This window comes from Oncorhynchus tshawytscha, linkage group LG01 (assembly GCF_018296145.1).
Source record: "Oncorhynchus tshawytscha isolate Ot180627B linkage group LG01, Otsh_v2.0, whole genome shotgun sequence".
Classification (NCBI taxonomy): domain Eukaryota; kingdom Metazoa; phylum Chordata; class Actinopteri; order Salmoniformes; family Salmonidae; genus Oncorhynchus; species Oncorhynchus tshawytscha.
In genome coordinates, this window is record NC_056429.1 from 19,189,407 (window position 1) to 19,206,122 (window position 16,716).

At 45.1% G+C, this 16,716-nt stretch overlaps 1 protein-coding gene across 1 annotated transcript in view; it reads left to right on the plus strand.

Annotated features, from left to right (window-relative positions):
* LOC112235256 (C3 and PZP like alpha-2-macroglobulin domain containing 8) overlaps window positions 1-16,716 on the plus strand; it is a 53,776-nt gene that overhangs the window by 5,176 nt on the left and 31,884 nt on the right. The window contains exons 2-17 of the mRNA XM_024403704.2: window positions 6,376-6,527; window positions 7,349-7,371; window positions 7,884-8,049; window positions 8,262-8,314; window positions 8,866-8,883; window positions 9,552-9,606; window positions 9,707-9,820; window positions 11,458-11,542; window positions 11,673-11,781; window positions 11,914-12,141; window positions 12,286-12,456; window positions 12,830-12,958; window positions 14,061-14,253; window positions 14,474-14,649; window positions 16,300-16,449; window positions 16,551-16,712. Of these exons, the coding sequence (XP_024259472.2) occupies window positions 6,376-6,527; window positions 7,349-7,371; window positions 7,884-8,049; window positions 8,262-8,314; window positions 8,866-8,883; window positions 9,552-9,606; window positions 9,707-9,820; window positions 11,458-11,542; window positions 11,673-11,781; window positions 11,914-12,141; window positions 12,286-12,456; window positions 12,830-12,958; window positions 14,061-14,253; window positions 14,474-14,649; window positions 16,300-16,449; window positions 16,551-16,712 (1,984 nt within the window). The remainder of the gene's footprint in view (window positions 1-6,375; window positions 6,528-7,348; window positions 7,372-7,883; window positions 8,050-8,261; window positions 8,315-8,865; window positions 8,884-9,551; window positions 9,607-9,706; window positions 9,821-11,457; window positions 11,543-11,672; window positions 11,782-11,913; window positions 12,142-12,285; window positions 12,457-12,829; window positions 12,959-14,060; window positions 14,254-14,473; window positions 14,650-16,299; window positions 16,450-16,550; window positions 16,713-16,716) is intronic.

A 16,716-nucleotide genomic window follows, 5' to 3' on the forward strand; every position in this document is an offset into this window, starting at 1 on the left:
TTTTTATGTAATACATGTATCACTCGCCACTTTAAACAATGCCACTTTTATATGTTTACATACCCTACATTACTCATCTCATATGTATATACTGTACTCGATACCATCTACTGCATCATGCCTATGCCATTCTGTACCATCACTCATTCATATATCTTTATGTACATATTCTTCATCCCTTTACACTTGTGTGTATAAGGTAGTTGTTGTGAAATTGTTTGGTTAGATTACTCGTTGGTTATTACTGCATTGTCGGAACTAGAAGCACAAGCATTTCGCTACACTCGCATTACCATCTGCTAACCATGTGTATGTGACAAATAAAGTTTGATTTGATTTGATTTGCAATTAACTGAACTAAATGGTGTGTGATAATGACATACAGGTGTGTGAACAGGTGATCAGAATTCAGGTGATTGGGATCTGGAGAGTGAGCTGCGTTCAGGGGATCTACGTGTTTGAGAGTGTGAGTTGGAAGCAGACGTTACATAAGGCTGTAACGTAACAAAATGTGGAAAAAGTCAAGGGGTATAAATACTTTCCGAATGCACTATATGTATGTGAATGGTGTGTATGGACAGTTAAGACAGTATGTGAATAGAAAAGTTGTGAAAAGCAGTAGTTATATAGGATGATCCATGACTAGAATACAGTATATAGATATAAAGTGGGTAAAACAGTAAACATTATTATAGGGACCAGTGTTCAATGACTCCATAGGAATGAATTTAATTCTACAGTATTTCAATGAAATGTTTCAAGGACAAAATGACATGTATATAAGTATTTTTGTTGTAACCGTGGAACAGTAACATTAGTACTTTTACTTTAAGGTAAATGTTTTTATGTATTTTTTAATGTTTATGTTTACCTAACATATAAGTATTCAGACCCCTTGACTTTTCCAAATTTTGTTACATTACAGACGTATTCTAAAATTTACAGGTAGACCTTGCAGTGAAATGCTTACTTACAAGCCCTTAACCAACAATGCAGTTTTAAGAAAATTCCTAAAAAAATATAATCAAAAAAAGGTAAGAGATAAGAACAACAAATTATTAAAGAGCAGCAGTAAATAACAACAGCAGGGCTATATACAGGTAATTGGGGGTAGGGATAAAAATAGTCTGGGTAGGCATTTGATTAGCTGTTCAGGAGTCTTATGGCTTTGGGGTAGAAGCTGTTCAGGAGTCTTATGGCTTGGGTGTAGAAGCTGTTCAGAAACCTCTTGGACCTAGACTTGGCGCTGCGGTACCACTTGCCGTTTGGTAGCAGAGAGAACAGTCTATGACTAGGGTGGCTGGAGTCTTTGACAATTTTTAGGGCCTTCCTCTGACACTGTCTGGTATAGAGGTCCTGGATGGCAGGAAGCTTGGCACCAGTGATGTACTGGGCCATACGCACTACCCTCTGTAGTGCCTTGCGGTCGGAGGCCTAGCAGTTGCCATAGCAGGCAGTGATGCAACCCATCAGGATGCTCTCGATGGTACAGCTGTAGAACCTTTTGAGGATCTGAGGACCCATGTCAAATCTTTTCATTCTCCTGAGGGGGAATAGGTTTTGTTGTGCTCTATTCACGACTGTCTTGGTGTGCTTGGACCATGTTAGTTTGTTGGTGATGTGGACGCCAAGGAACTTGAAGCTCTCAACCTGCTCCACTACAGCACAGAGAATGGGGGCATGCTCGGTCCTCCTTTTTCTGTAGTCCACAATCATCTCCTTTGTCTTGATCACGTAACACGGTCAGGTCTCTGACCTCCCTATAGGCTATCTCATCGTTGTTGGTGATCAGGCCTACCACTGTTTTATCATCAGCAAACTTTATGATGGTGTTGGAGTCGTGCCTGGCCATGCAGTCATGAGTGAACAGGGAGTACAGAAGGAGACTGAGCATGCACCCCTGAGGAGCCTCTATGTTGAGGATCAGCATGGCGGATGTGTTGTTACCTACCCTTACCACCTGGGGGCGGCCCATCAGGAAGTCCAGGATCCAGTTGCAGAAGAAAGTGTTTAGTCCCAGGGTCCTTAGCTTATTGATGAGCTTTGAGGGCACTAGGGTGTTGAATGCTGAGCTGTAGTGAAAGAATAGCATTCTCACATTGGTGTTCCTTTTGTCCAGGTGTGAAAGGGCAGTGTGGAGTGCAATAGAGATTGCATTATCTGTGGATCTGTTGGGGGCGGTATGCAAATTTGAGTGGGTCTAGGGTTTCTGGGATGATGGTGTTGATGTGAGCCATGACCAGCCTTTCAAAGCATTTCGTGGCTACAGACGTGAGTGCTACGGGTGGGTAGTCATTTATACAGGTTACCTTAGTGTTCTTGGGCACAGGGACTATGGTGATCTGCTTGAAACATGTTGATATTACAGACTCAGACAGGGAGAGGTTGAAAATGTCAGTGAAGACACTTGCTAGTTGGTCAGTGCATGCTCGGAGTACACGTCCTGGTAATCTGTCTGGCCCTGCGGCCTTGTGAATGTTGACCTGTCATGCATGTTTCAGTGTTACTTGCCTCGAAGCGAGCATAGAAGTTATTTAGCTCGCCTCGTAGGCTCGTGTGACTGGGCAACTCTTGTCTGTGCTTCCCTTTTTTAAATCTGTTATAGTTTGCAAGCCCTGCCACATCCGACGAGCGTTAGAGCTGGTGTAATACGATTCGATCTTAGTCTTGTATTGATGCTTTGCCTGTTTGATGATTTGTCAGAGGGCATAGCGGGATTTCTTATAAGCTTCCGGGTTAGAGTCCCGCTCCTTGAAAGTGGCAGCTCTACCCTTTAACTCAGTGCAAATGTTGCCTGTAATCCATGGCTTCTGTTTGGGGTATGTATGTACAGTCACTATGGGGACAACGTCATCAATGCACTTATTGATGAAGCCAGTGACTGATGCGGTGTTCTACTCAATGCCATCGGAAGATTCCCGGAACATATTCCAGTCTGTGCTAGCAAAACAGTCCTGTAGTATAGCATCTGCTTCATCTGACCACTTTTTTATAGACCGAGTCACTGGTGCTTCCTGCTTTAATTTTTGCATGTAAGCAGGAATCAGGAGGATAGAATTATGGTCAGATTTTCCAAATGGAGGGCGAGGGAGAGCTTTGTACTCGTCTCTGTGTGTGGAGTAAAGGTAGTCTAGAATGTTTTTTCTCTCTGGTTGCACATTTAACATGCTGATAGAAATTAGGTAAAACTGATTTAAGTTTCCCTACATTAAAGTCCCCGGCCACTAGGAGTACCACCTCTGGGTGAGAGTTTTCCTGTTTGCTTATGGGGGTATACAGCTCATTGAGCGTGGTTTTAGTGCCAGCATCGGTCTGTGGTGGTTTGTAGACAGCTACGAAAAATACAGATGAAAACTCTCTAGGCGGATAGTGTGGTCTACAGTTTATCATGAGATACTCTACCTCAGGCAAACAAATCCTTGAAACTCCCTTAGATATTGTGCATCAGCTGTATGCATAGGCCCCCGCCCCATATCTTACCAAAGGCTGCTGTTCCATCCTGCCGGTAGAGTGTATAAACCTCCAGCTGTATGTTGTTAACATAACTTCGTTCAGCCACGACTTGGTGCAACATAAAAAATTACAGTTTTTAATGTCCCGTTGGTAAGATATACGTGCTTTCAGTTTGTCCCATTTATTTTCCAGCGATTGAACATTAGCTAGCAGGATGGAAGAAAAAGGCAGATTAGCCACTCGTCGTCTGATCCTCACATGGCTCCCTGATCTTTTTCCGCAAAATCTCAGTTTTCTTCTCCAGCCTATGACAGGGATCTGGACCTGGTCAGGTGTCTGTAATATATCCCTCCCGTCCGACTCATTGAAGAAAAACTCTTAGTCTAATCTGAGGTGAGTAAGTCCAGAAGCTCTTTTCGGTTTTAAGAGATTGTAGCAGCAACATTATGTACAAAAGAAGGTACGAACAACGCGAAAAAACAAACAAAATAGCATCCCCTCTGGCGCCATCACTGCCTCACACCTGTATTTGGGGAGTTTCTCCCATTCTTGTCTGCAGATCCTCTCAAGCTCTGTCAGGTTGCATGGGGAGCATCGCTGCACAGCTATTTTCATGTCTCTCCAGTGATGTTCGATCGGGTTCAAGTCCGGGCTCTGGCTGGGCCACTCAAGAACATTCAGAGACTTGTCCCGAAGCCACTCCTGTGTTGTCTTGGCTGTGTGCTTAGGGTCGTTGTCTTGTTGGAAGGTGAACCTTCGCCCCAGTCTGAGGACCTGAGCACTCTGGAGCAGATTTTCATCAAGGATCTCTCTGTTCTTTGCTCCGTTCATCTTTCCCTCGATCCTGACTAGTCTCTCAGTCCCTGCTGCTGCAAAACATCCCCACAGCATGATGCTACCACCACCATGCTTCACCATAGGGATGGTGCCAGGTGTCTTCCAGACATGATGCTTGGTATTCCGGCCAAAGAGTTCAATCTTGGTTTCATCTGAACAGAGAATCTTGTTTCTCATGGTCTGAGAGTCTTTGGGTGCCTTTTGGCAACTCCAAGCGGGCTGTCATGTGCCTTTTTCTGAGGAGTGTCTTTCGTCTGGCCACTCTACCATAAAGGCCTGATTGGTGGACTGCTGCAGAGATGGTTGTCCTTATGGAAGGTTCTCCCATCTCCACAGAGGATCTCTGGAGCTCTGTCAGTGACCATCGGGTGCTTGGTCACCTCCCTGACTAAGGCCCTTCTAATTTTGAGTCTCATAGCAAAGGGTCTGAATTCTTATGTAAATAAAGTATTCGTTTTTTTATTTGTAATAAATTAGCAAACATTTCCAAAAACCTTTTTTTGCTTTATCATTATGGGGTATTGTGTGTAGATTGATGAGGGAAACATTTATTAAGGCTGTAAACGTAACAAAATGTGGAAAAAGTCAAGGGGTCTGAATACTTTCCAAATGCACTGTACTGTGGGAGACATCTTTTAAATAGAGATTTGTATCTAGATCCGTCTCTTTACACTACACACGTATCTCTCCTGGACCTAGTTTGTGCTGTCAAAGTGATGTAGTGTGAAGAGGCCCTAAGGATGCTATCTGTCGGGCTGCTGTCAACAGTATTCCAGAGACTAACTGTGGAGAAGTCTGCTGTGTTAATAATTTCAAAGGGTTACAAGCTGTGCTGCCAAATGCTCCAGAGGGGAGCCCAGCCCACCACACCATTGAGATCGCTATGGGACTAATACCAGCTTTCCTAACAAAAGAACGTCAGTCCTCAAGCACTTGAGACTGAGCTCTGAGGAGGCATGCAGAAACCACTGTGACGTTCAATGCATCATTAAAATAAGCATGGTCCTCAGCACCTGACGCAAGCTTATCAAAAAGCTGCTTGAACTTGCTGCAGATCAAACACTGAGAGTCAATTTCCTCCTATTATCTTTCTATTCCCAAAGCCCCATTTTCCAAGGGATTTTCTCATGACTCTGTGTGACTTAGATTGCCTCTGGCCCCCAAGCACTGTAATGTTAACCACCTGATCTGATACTAAGGCATGCAATTGGGTTGGTGGATTCAATGCTCATTCTAATTTGGTTGATCTTGAGGAAAGTTTAAAATGGGAGCTCCCATGTCTGGAAAACAAACTATCACACCTGAATGACACAGATTACTTTTTGAAAATGTTTTTGTTAATTTTAACTCGTGAAAAAATGGAAATAAGCATGTAATAATGCAGTAGTAACAGTCATGTAATAGTTTGATTAAAGTTCCATATGGAACCTTAGTATGCCTCCAAACTAAGGTCAGTGAACTTCTGGAACTCTTTAAAATGCAACTGCCAGTGAACCCCTTGCGCCGCTCTCATTTATGGTGGTCCTCTGCCAACCAGTGGTAAAAATGTAATTGTACTTTCAGAATGTTTTATGTGCTTCTGCGGATGACCTTTGGCCTCCGACCCTTCTGACAGCCGTCTTCCCTCGACTAAATGTCAGAGTTGACTGTTTTTAATCTTAGTCATTATGTTTAAAAAACAACTAGGTTACATCAGAAGTGGTGCCAGACCACCCAACGAGAACACTAGAGCAGAGCTCTTTTGGCTGACAGGTACTGTGTCCCTACTATCCTCGCAATTAAACCTGATCTCACTTTGCAAATCCCTTGAGGACTCTGTGTGTGTGTGTGTGTGTATATAGATACTGTCTTGTGTAACATCATAAACAGCCATATTTGGAGGCCAGGAGGAGGGTGAAGTTGGGGCCGTTGGTGTGTTGATATTGGGTGTTGCTGCTTGCTCGAAGCATACTGGAATAAGAATGATCTACCTATCAGAAAATGAAAAAAAAAAAAACATCAAACACCAAATTTGTGAACCCCTGGCTGAAAGTTTCTATGATGCACTGTCTGTTGACCAACACCCCTCTCATTCCTGGACACTAGGGGTTACCTAATCGCTGCTCCCTCAGTGTTCCGCGCTGGTGTGGAGGAGGCCTTGAGTGTCACAATCTTCAACGCTGTGGAGGAGACGCACGTCCAGGTCCAGCTCTCTGTGAGGGGTGAGACAGTGGCGTACAGCCATGGCACAGTGCTAGGTGAGGACCCCCCACACACAAGCTAACATAGGAGCACACACCACCATTTCTTACACTGAGAGTGCACACACACTTACAGGGGAACACACAGCATGAGGCTGATTGACCTGTCAGGTGCAGTGTATACTTCTGACCTCACAGGGCCCTTAACGGATGTCACTTTTGATATGGGGTTTATTGTTAAGCCTGGCTTGTCTAACCAGGCTATTGTGTATCTATGTGGGATTTGTTTGACAGCAGTACAAATAGATGGGACTTCAGCGCTTCATTGAAAGAGCCTGCAGCTGTATCTCCTGCAGAGAGTGCATCACTCCAGTTCCACTGGTCTTTCTTTACCCTGGCAATTAATTGATATCCTTGATTGGGTTGTCACTAGTTACGACAGTCATAAAGTCAAAATTGGCTTTATCGTAAAAATTCATGATGTTTCCTTTTCAGGGTTAGGCATAAGGTATGCAGTGTGGTTATGGTTTGGTTTAAAATCAGATTTTATTAATAGTAATTGTAAAAATAGGTGGGGTTTTGCCATAATTATTAATCTGTGGCTGTGGTAACTAGTGACGACCCCTTGATTGGCCAGAGATTCAATAGAACTGTTTATTGTGATGTATCAAAGGTTTAACCAGGCAGTATATAACTACGGTTCTTGATTACTGTAAACTGCAAGGACGGAAACCAGTATACACTGTGGCACTCAAGGCCCGGTGTTGACACAAGTTAATGTTCCTTGATCAAACCACACAATCACAAGAACTCAAATCATTTTGATCGGAATATTTTGCCTTGTTTTGTGTGATTTTATTCATTTTTTTCCATTTCAGACAAAGGCACAATCAAATTAAAGGTGAGAGCGACGTCATTGTGTTTAACGGCATTTCTGCCTATCGTTTGTTAATTGATTTTTATCTTTGTTGTGTAGTGTTGTGAATAAAAACATAATTGTTGTTTCAAGAGTGTGAAATGTTTGTGGCTCCAGCTGCACAGTAGTGAGATCCCAGTCAGTTTGTCCATATTCCACAGATGACATGCAAAACAAAACTAACATCATTTGTATGTGAACATCTGCCTTTTTGCACATTCATTTGGAATAAGGTAATAGCCTCAAATATAATATGCAACAGCTGTTGATGTGCATGAAAGGGTCTGCAGGCCCCAAAGGCTGGAATGGATCAATCCAACATTCACGACTTGATTCCTCCACTCCTCTAACCCCCACCCCTGTCTTTATCAAATATATCTCGTATTGTCCACTGTGGTTGCTAGGCACTTTAGCAAGGGGTTTGACACGGGTCTGTGTGGTGTTGTGTTGTGTTAGGTACCACATCCTGAAGATATATGTGCCCTTCCTGGTTTCAGGTCCCTCGTGGTCTGAGAGGTCAGGCCCATCTGAAGGTGTGGGGGAATCGCCACATCACTGAGCGGGGGTATATCTTCCACAACTACACCACTGTCACTGTGGACAGCAAGGGGACAGCCGTCTTCATCCAGACGGATAAGCCAGTCTACAAGCCCAAACACAAAGGTCTCAGCCTTCCAGGCCCTTCCAGTGGCAGCCATTGTCCTACTCATAAACCTCTACTGTAGAAAGATTTATTCATCGGCCATTGTGTGTTGTAAGAAGCCAGTCTTAATAACAGCCCAGGAGAAAGCTAATGACATGACATGGATTGTTTATTGCACTCTACATTAGAAATGCATTGAAATGGGTAATAATCTGTGCCTCTCTCAATCCAGTGCTCATCAATGTGTACTCTGTCACTCCGGATCTGAGGCCGGTCAATGACAAGGTAATGCACCCAGTCTTTCACATCAAAGCCAAAACATCACACCCACTTACAGGGAATTAATGGGATGTGAAATATGAGAATCAGGTGTGTTGACCTAATGTTTATCAGTGGGCCTTGATTCCAAACAGCTGGCCTCCTCTCCTTTGATGTGTTATGGCTTTAAATGAAGGGTGGCGTCAAGCTAGTTTTCACACACCTATTTTTCCAACATTCTGTCAGAGGGTAGTGAAGTGGGGGAAACCTGGCCTGAGCCTGAATGTACACTAAATGTACAGTAACCTATTTACTGTCACAAACCTTGCCATTTCTGCTACAATTTTTAGAAATGGCTCCAAATATATAGTTGCCGCTGTGTAGACAGTGTGTTTATTGATGGCTGGAGCTATAAAGGTCTGCTGCTGGCAAAGGCTAACGCTCGCACTCACAGATGGATGATTGTTAGAGAGGGGGGAGGAGGTGGAGATATTTTGTCATGTGGCTGTGCAGTTTGTCTAATGTGTGTGCTGTCCTTGACTCATTTTTTTTTACTGTTCTTCTTCTCCTGGTTGCAGATTGAGGCCTACGTTTTGGTAAGTGGAGGGAGGGACCACCCGGACCTAGAGGGAGGGCCACGGGACATTGGGGGTTTAGTCTCCCAACCCCAGGCAGGAGATTACAGGGCAGGGAAGGGCTCAATTTGATAACAGGCCTGGGCTTTGAGCTCCAGCCTGGCCCTTACATCTTGCCCAGCTAATGCTGCACACCTCCTCTCTCTCTCTTCTCAATCTCTCTCTGTCCCTCTCACATCCTCTTGTGCTCTGTCTGCGGTATCTTTTCTGGGCAAATATGCTGCTTGGTGTTAAAATGTCTGAGGAAGCTCTGGAAACGGGCTCAGCTCAGTGACTAAGAAACTGTGTAGCTGTTTGTGTTATTCTGTCACCTGCAACCTGCAGTCCCGTGCCCCTCTTGGTCAGGGAAGTGTCTGTGCGAGTGGCTGAAATTAACTGATTGACAGCCGTTAGTGTTAGTCTTTCCCCTTGAGTCAGAGCCAGGTCAGTGTATGTAAGAAGTAGCTTACTGTAGGATTTCATCACGCAGGGGTTACCCCAAATATATTTATTAGCATAACCCTTACATAACTTTACTCATGAGTACTTATGTAAGTTCATATCTTTCAGGTAGGGAGAAACAGAGTAATACATACTTTGATGAAATTAGAATCTCTCGATCAATTGTGTATTCATACTCTGGGTTGCAGGACCCAAGAGGGTCTCGGATGGTCCAGTGGAAAGGGCTTAAACCCCTCTGCTGTGGTGAGAAACTCCCTATGTCATCAATATCATCATCTACTGTGTAGTGACTGCTGTAGTTTATGTGGCGTTGATCTTTTTTGACCCCTGCTTCTCTCCTCAGGGGTCATCAACATGAGTTTCCCTCTCTCAGACCAGCCCGTGTTTGGAGAGTGGTTCATCTTTGTAGAAATGCAGGGGCACACCTACAACAAGTCCTTTGAAGTGCAGAAGTATGGTGAGTTGCTACTTGCTACCTGAAAGTTACCATTTATCAAATCAAACAACATTTTATTTGTTGCATGCTCCGAATACAACAGGTCTAGACTTTACCATGAAATGCTTAGTTACGAGCTCTTTCCCAACAATGCAGAGTTTAAGTGAAATAAATAATCGCAAATAACAAGAAAAAGAAAATAGTAACACAATAAAATAACAATAGCGAGGCTATATACAAGGAGTACCGGTACTGAGTCAATGTGCAGAGGTACGAGGTAGTTGAGGTAATATGTACATGTAGGTAGGGGTAAAAGTGACTAGGCTATTAGGTAGCAGCTGCAACAGCGTTTGTGTCTATATGTGAGTGTGTTTGTGTGGCGTCAATATGCGTGTTTTGTGTGTGTGTGTGTGTGTGTGTGTGTGTGTGTGTGTGTGTGTGTGTGTTGGAGTGTCAGTGTAGTATGTGTGTGCATAGAGCCAGTGCAAGAATAGCGGGTCAATGCACATAGTCCGGGTAGCCATTTTGATTAACTGTTGTGCCCTCTTCACGACTGTGTTGGTGTGTTTGAACCATGATAGGTCCTTAGTGATGTGGACACCGAGAAATTTGAAGCTCTCAACCCGCTCCACTACAGCCCTGTCGATGTGAATGGGTGCATGCTCGGCCCTTGGTTTCCTTTGGTCCACGATCACCCCCTTTGTCTTGCTGACGTTGAGGAAGAGGTTGTTGTCCTGGCACCACACTGCCAGGTCTCTGACCTCCTCCCTGTAGGCTGTCTCATTGTTGTCGGTGATCCCTCCAACCACCGTCGTGTCATTGGCCAACTTAACGATGGTGTTGGAGTCGTGCGCGACAACAAATTCATGGGGCAACAAGGAGTACAGGAAGGGACTAAGTATGCTACACAGCCGTCCGGAACAGCTGGTGCTCTCATGCATATTTCAGTTTTGCTTTCCTCGAAGTGAGCATAGAAGGTAAACTACATGACCAAAAGTATATGGACACCTGCTCGTCGAAAATCTAATTCCAGAATCATGGGCATTACTATGGAGTTGGACCCCCCTTTGCTGCTATAACAGCCTCAACTCTTCTGGGAAGGCTTTCCACTAGATGTTGGAACATTGCTGCGGGGACTTGGTTCCATTCAGCCACGATGCATTAGTGAGGTCGGGCACAGATGTTGGGCGATTAGGCCTGGCTTTCAGTCAATGTTCCAATTCATCCCAAAGGTGTTCGATGGGGTTGAGGTCAGGGCTCTGTGCATGCGAGTCAAGTTCTTCCACACTGATCTCGACAAACAATTTCTGTACGGACCTTGCTTTGTGCACAGGGGCATTGTCATGCTCAACAGGAAAGGGCATTCCCCAAACTGTTGCCACAAAGTTGGAGGCACAGAATTGTCTAGAATGTCATTGTATGTTGCAGCGTTAAGTTTTCCTTCACTGGAACTAAGGGTCCTAGCCCGAACCATGGACCAACTCCATACTAATGCCCAGGATTTTGGAATGAGGTGTTCAATGAGCAGTTGTCCACATACTTCTGGTCATGTAGTGTATGTTCAAAGACCCTTCTGTTTGAGGTGGTATTTATAGGTTTGAACTGGGACTGTATAACCATGTTGTGGACCCCTCTACCTCTTCCTCTACTCCACACAGTGATGCCCAAGTTTGAGCTGGTGATAGACCCTCCACGGTACATCCGGGACCTGAACACGTGTGAACAGGCCACCGTGAAGGCCAGGTGAGTGACTAACTCACAGGATTCACCTCATCCTAATGTGATGCTCTAACACATACTGTTCTTTGAGCATTAGAGAGGCAAAGTAGCAGCTCTACTCCTGTTTGAACACAAATTACTTTTCTCTCTTTAGGTATACCTTTGGGAAGCCTGTGACCGGGAAGATGACACTGAACATGACTGTGAATGGAGTTGGGTACTACCGACATGAGGTGGGCCACCCTGTGGTCAAGACCATGGAGGTGAGTCAACCCAGCTCTAGTGTTGAAGAATCTAAAACAGGAAAATGGAATCACATTCAAATCTGCTGAGTTTCCCCTTTTTAGGATTAATTTCAGATATTTAAGTCTGCCTGTTTCATCCACTATTATTAGATCAAAGGCTCAGCATCCTTCAGCCTGTGTGTCAAAGACATGATGCCCCTGGATGTGGCTGACCACTTCCGGGGCACAGTGAGCATGTGGGTGTCAGTGACCAGCATGGACGGAGGGCGGCAGACCATGTTCGATGATTCCACCCCAGTTCACAAGCAGCGTATCGACATCAAATACTCAAAGGACACTCGCAAACAGTTCAAGCCTGGTCTGCCCTACAAGGGAAAGGTAAGAGACAGCCAAAGGTATTCATACCACTGACTTCACATGGCCTCTATCAAGGGAAGCTGGACTGTACAAGACTTGGGTTCACTTATGCGTCTCCATGCGAGAGACCTGACTGTCTGTCCACCCTGTCCTTCTGTCCACCAGGTAGAGGTAACCTATCCTGACGGTAGCCCAGCAGATGGGGTGCGGGTGCGTGTGAAGGCGGAGCTGACCCCTAAGGACAACGTGTACACCAGCGAGCTGACGTCCAGGGACGGCCAGGCAACATTCGAGATCCCTTCCATCCCCACTGCTGCCCAATACGTCTGGCTGGAGGTCAGTAGGCCTTGGAGATGGAGAGTTTGAGGGAGAGAGAGGTGTAAATGAACACGGTTAGGGCTTAGTTAGCTTCTCATCACTTTTTATTGATTTATTTAACCTTTATTTAATTAAGTCATGTCAGAGCTTTTCATAAAACCGAGCGCTGGAGAGTTGGTTATGATTTGCGAGAACAGAGAAATGTGAAATGAAGATGCAGTGAAATGTCCGTTAAAATGTTTGTAAACGTGTGCTAGTCAACAAAGTTGAACAATTTATCAGCTAAGCTTAGTGGGCTGAGGCTGTTAGGTGCAATCAGGATTTTGCTTGATGTCATAGTCTAGAGAGTGGAGTGTATTGCTGGGTTAAATCCTGTGGTGTTGTGCCCCAGACCAAGGTGACAGCTATAGATGGCCGCCCGGCTGGAGACCAGTACCTCCCCAGCTACCTGTCTATCAGCAGCTGGTACTCCCCCAGCAAGTGTCACATCCAGATCCAGAGCCTCAGTGCTCCTCTGAAGGTAGGCACACCACTCACTCTACTATCATTACTTTACTATCCACTTGAATCCACTCTACTATCATTACGTTACTATCTACTTTACTAGCATTACTTTACTATCCACTTTACTCCACTTTACTATCATTACTTTACTATCCACTTTACTCCACTTTACTATCATTACTTTACTACTTACTTTACTCCACTTTACTATCATTACTTTACTATCCATTTTACTCCACTTTACTATCATTACTTTACTATATACTTTACTCCACTTTACTATCATTACTTTACTATCCACTTTACGCCACGTTACTATCCACTTTACTAACATTACTTTACTATCCACTTTACTCCACTTTACTATAATTACTTTACTATCCACTTTACTCCACTTTACTACCATTACTTTACTATCCACTTTACTCCACTTTACTATCATTACTTTACTATCCACTTTACTCCACTTTACTATCATTACTTTACTATCCACTTTACGCCACTTTACTATCATTACTTTACTATCCACTTTACTCCACTCTACTATCGTTACTGTACTATCCACTTGAATCCACTCCACAAGCATTACTTTACTATCTACTTTACTAGCATTACATTACTATCCACTTTACTCCACTCTACTATCATTACGTTACTATCTACTTTACTATCATTACTTTACTATCCACTTTACTCCACTTTACTATCATTACTTTACTATCCACTTTACTCCACTTTCCTACCATTACTATCCACATTACTCCACTTTACTATCATTACTTTACTATCCACTTTACTCCACTTTACTACCATTACTTTACTATCCACATTACTCCACTTTACTATCATTACTTTACTATCCACTTTACTCCACTCTACTATCATTACTTTACTACACTTTACCATCATTACTTTACTATCCACTTTACTACACTTTACTCCACTTTACTCCACTTTACTATCATTACTCATAATCAGGGCTCCAACACCACCATTGAAACATGGGGCACATATCATATATGGATTGTATGTTAAGAGTAATAACAGAGTACTACTTATACTATTATAATCATTATGATGCCCATATTGTAAAGGTTTATTCTGAATGTTGTGTTTAGATCGGTGAGGAAGCTGAGGTCACTATGAAGTCCACCTGTCCCTGTAACTTCACCCTCCACTATGAGATTGCCTCCAGAGGGAACATCATCCAGTCTGGCCAGCAGCAGTCCAACGCTACAGCCCAAAGAAGCAAGAGGGCAGCGGTCACCTTCGACAAGAACGTCCACACAACCCAGCAGCCCAGTGGCTCTGGTCAGTACTAGAGTCCCAGATGAGAAGTCTATTTTGTTCCATAATGAAGAGCGGAGTATTTTGACTAATTGACACAATGTTTGTACCAAATGTTCCAATACATTCTGCTGAGAATACATAGAGGATAGTTTGTCAAACTCTGTAGATATATGGCTCTGAATCCCCCCTCAGTCTCTTCTCTCCCTCTTCTTCCCCTCTTTGTCTTCCCACGCCCCTCCAGATCCGGCGGCCTCCTCCCCACAGGACGAGACAGACAGCTGTATGTCGGTGCTGCATTTCCCTGTGACCCACGCCATGGCGCCCCTCAGCCGCCTCCTGGTCTACTATGTGAGGGAGAATGGAGAGGGCGTCACTGACAGTCTACAGATCCCTATACAGCCCAGCTTTGAGAACCAGGTACCCTAACAATACCTCCATCTCTCTCTGAGTCCTTGCATCCCTCACTGTGCACTGTACATAGTCCTCCCTGTACACACAGTCCTCCCTGTTACACACAGTCCTGCCTGTACACACAGTCCTCCCTGTACACACAGTCCTGCCTGTACACACAGTCCTCCCTGTACACACAGTCCTCCCTGTACACACAGTCCTGCCTGTACATAGTCCTCCCTGTACACACAGTCCTGCCTGTACACACAGTCCTCCCTGTACACACAGTCCTGCCTGTACACACAGACCTCCCTGTACACACAGTCCTGCCTGTACACACAGTCCTCCCTGTACACACAGTCCTCCCTGTACACACAGTCCTGCCTGTACATAGTCCTCCCTGTACACACAGTCCTGCCTGTACACACAGTCCTGCCTGTACATAGTCCACCCTGTACACACAGTCCTCCCTGTACACACAGTCCTCCCTGTACACACAGTCCTGCCTGTACATAGTCCACCCTGTACACACAGTCCTCCCTGTACACACAGTCCTCCCTGTACACACTGTCCTCCCTGTACACACAGTCCTCCCTGTACACACAGTCCTGCCTGTACACACAGTCCTCCCTGTACACCCAGTCCTCCCATTCTCTGTGAGAATGATAGGTAGGTCTATCATGGTTGCCAGTCTGCCTAACCCCAACTCCTGCCAGGCAACAAAGGACTTGGCTAAACAGAAACACACAGGCAACCAGACCACGTTCAGTTTGGGATGACAGAGACGTTGCCCACTATTCTTGTGCGGTTTCCAGTTGACTTGAGTACCATAGTTGACTGAATTCCCATTCTATACTACAGTGGGATCCCCAGTGCCAGTGAGTCCCTGTAAACAACCAGCTGTGTTGGCCCATGAGCTCCCTAGTTGCTGGCTGCATTAGGTGGGGTATGTTAAGTCCTTCCCTGGAGCTTTTACTGCAACCTGGTATGCAATCAGTGAGGTAGGGGGAGGTGTGTGTGTGGCTACCTGCATGGACATGATGAGACAAAGACTGGGTGTGTGTGTGTGTAACAGTATAACTTTAGTCCGTCCCCTCGCCGGGCTCGAACCAGGGACCCTCTGCACACATCAACAACAGTCACCCTCGAAGCATCGTTACCCATCGCTCCACAAAAGCCGCGACCCTCTGCAAGGGGAACCACTACTTAATGGTCTCAAAGCGAGTGATGTCACCGATTGAAATGCTATTAGCCCGCACCACGCTAACTAGCTAGCCATTTCACATCCGTTACACGTGCGTGTGTGCGTGCGTGCGTGTGTACGGGGTGCATGCGTGTGGCGATGAGTGGGGTCATGACAGGCAGGATGATGAAGGGTTGGATTTGGAGACCAGTGGAACACATTACCAGGGCTAATTTGGGCTAGTGTGTGAAAACCGGTTTGGGGTGTGACAGTTTAGGGCTGTCATTCTCTGTCTTCAAGCCCTGCATTTAACTGTTGACTCCTGACCATAAAGACATCACGGCTTCAGCTATGGTTCTCACAGGAGCACTCACAGTTCAGTTGAAAGTCTCTGTGGATGATGTCTCCAATCAAACAAGGCATTTCACTGTACTTGTGCATGTGACATTAAAATGTGATCTGTATATTTTTTTTGTATCACCTATTTTCTGTAGGTGTCTGTCTCTCTGTCCACCAATGAGTCGATGCCAGGTGACCATATCAGTCTGCGTGTCAGTGGTGAGAAGGGCTCCTGCGTTTGTGTCGCCACCGTGGACAAGAGCCTCTATCTCCTCAAGCCAGACTTCCAGCTCAGTCCAGACAAGGTCTGTCTCCCTCCATCTTACCTTATATCTAATCTATAGTACAACTAATCTATATTCAGACAGGAAATGAATTGAAGCCATCCATGTCCACTGTTCTGTAGGTGTTTAAAGAACTGGCAGACTTTGACGTGTCCGATGCCTTCGGAGTCCCCAAAGACGATGGGCACTTCTGGTGGCCGGGGCTGTCGTCTAGCCGACGGAGGCGTTCTTCAGTGTTCCCCTGGCACTGGGACATCACTAAAGATGCCCGCTTCGCCTTCACGGTAA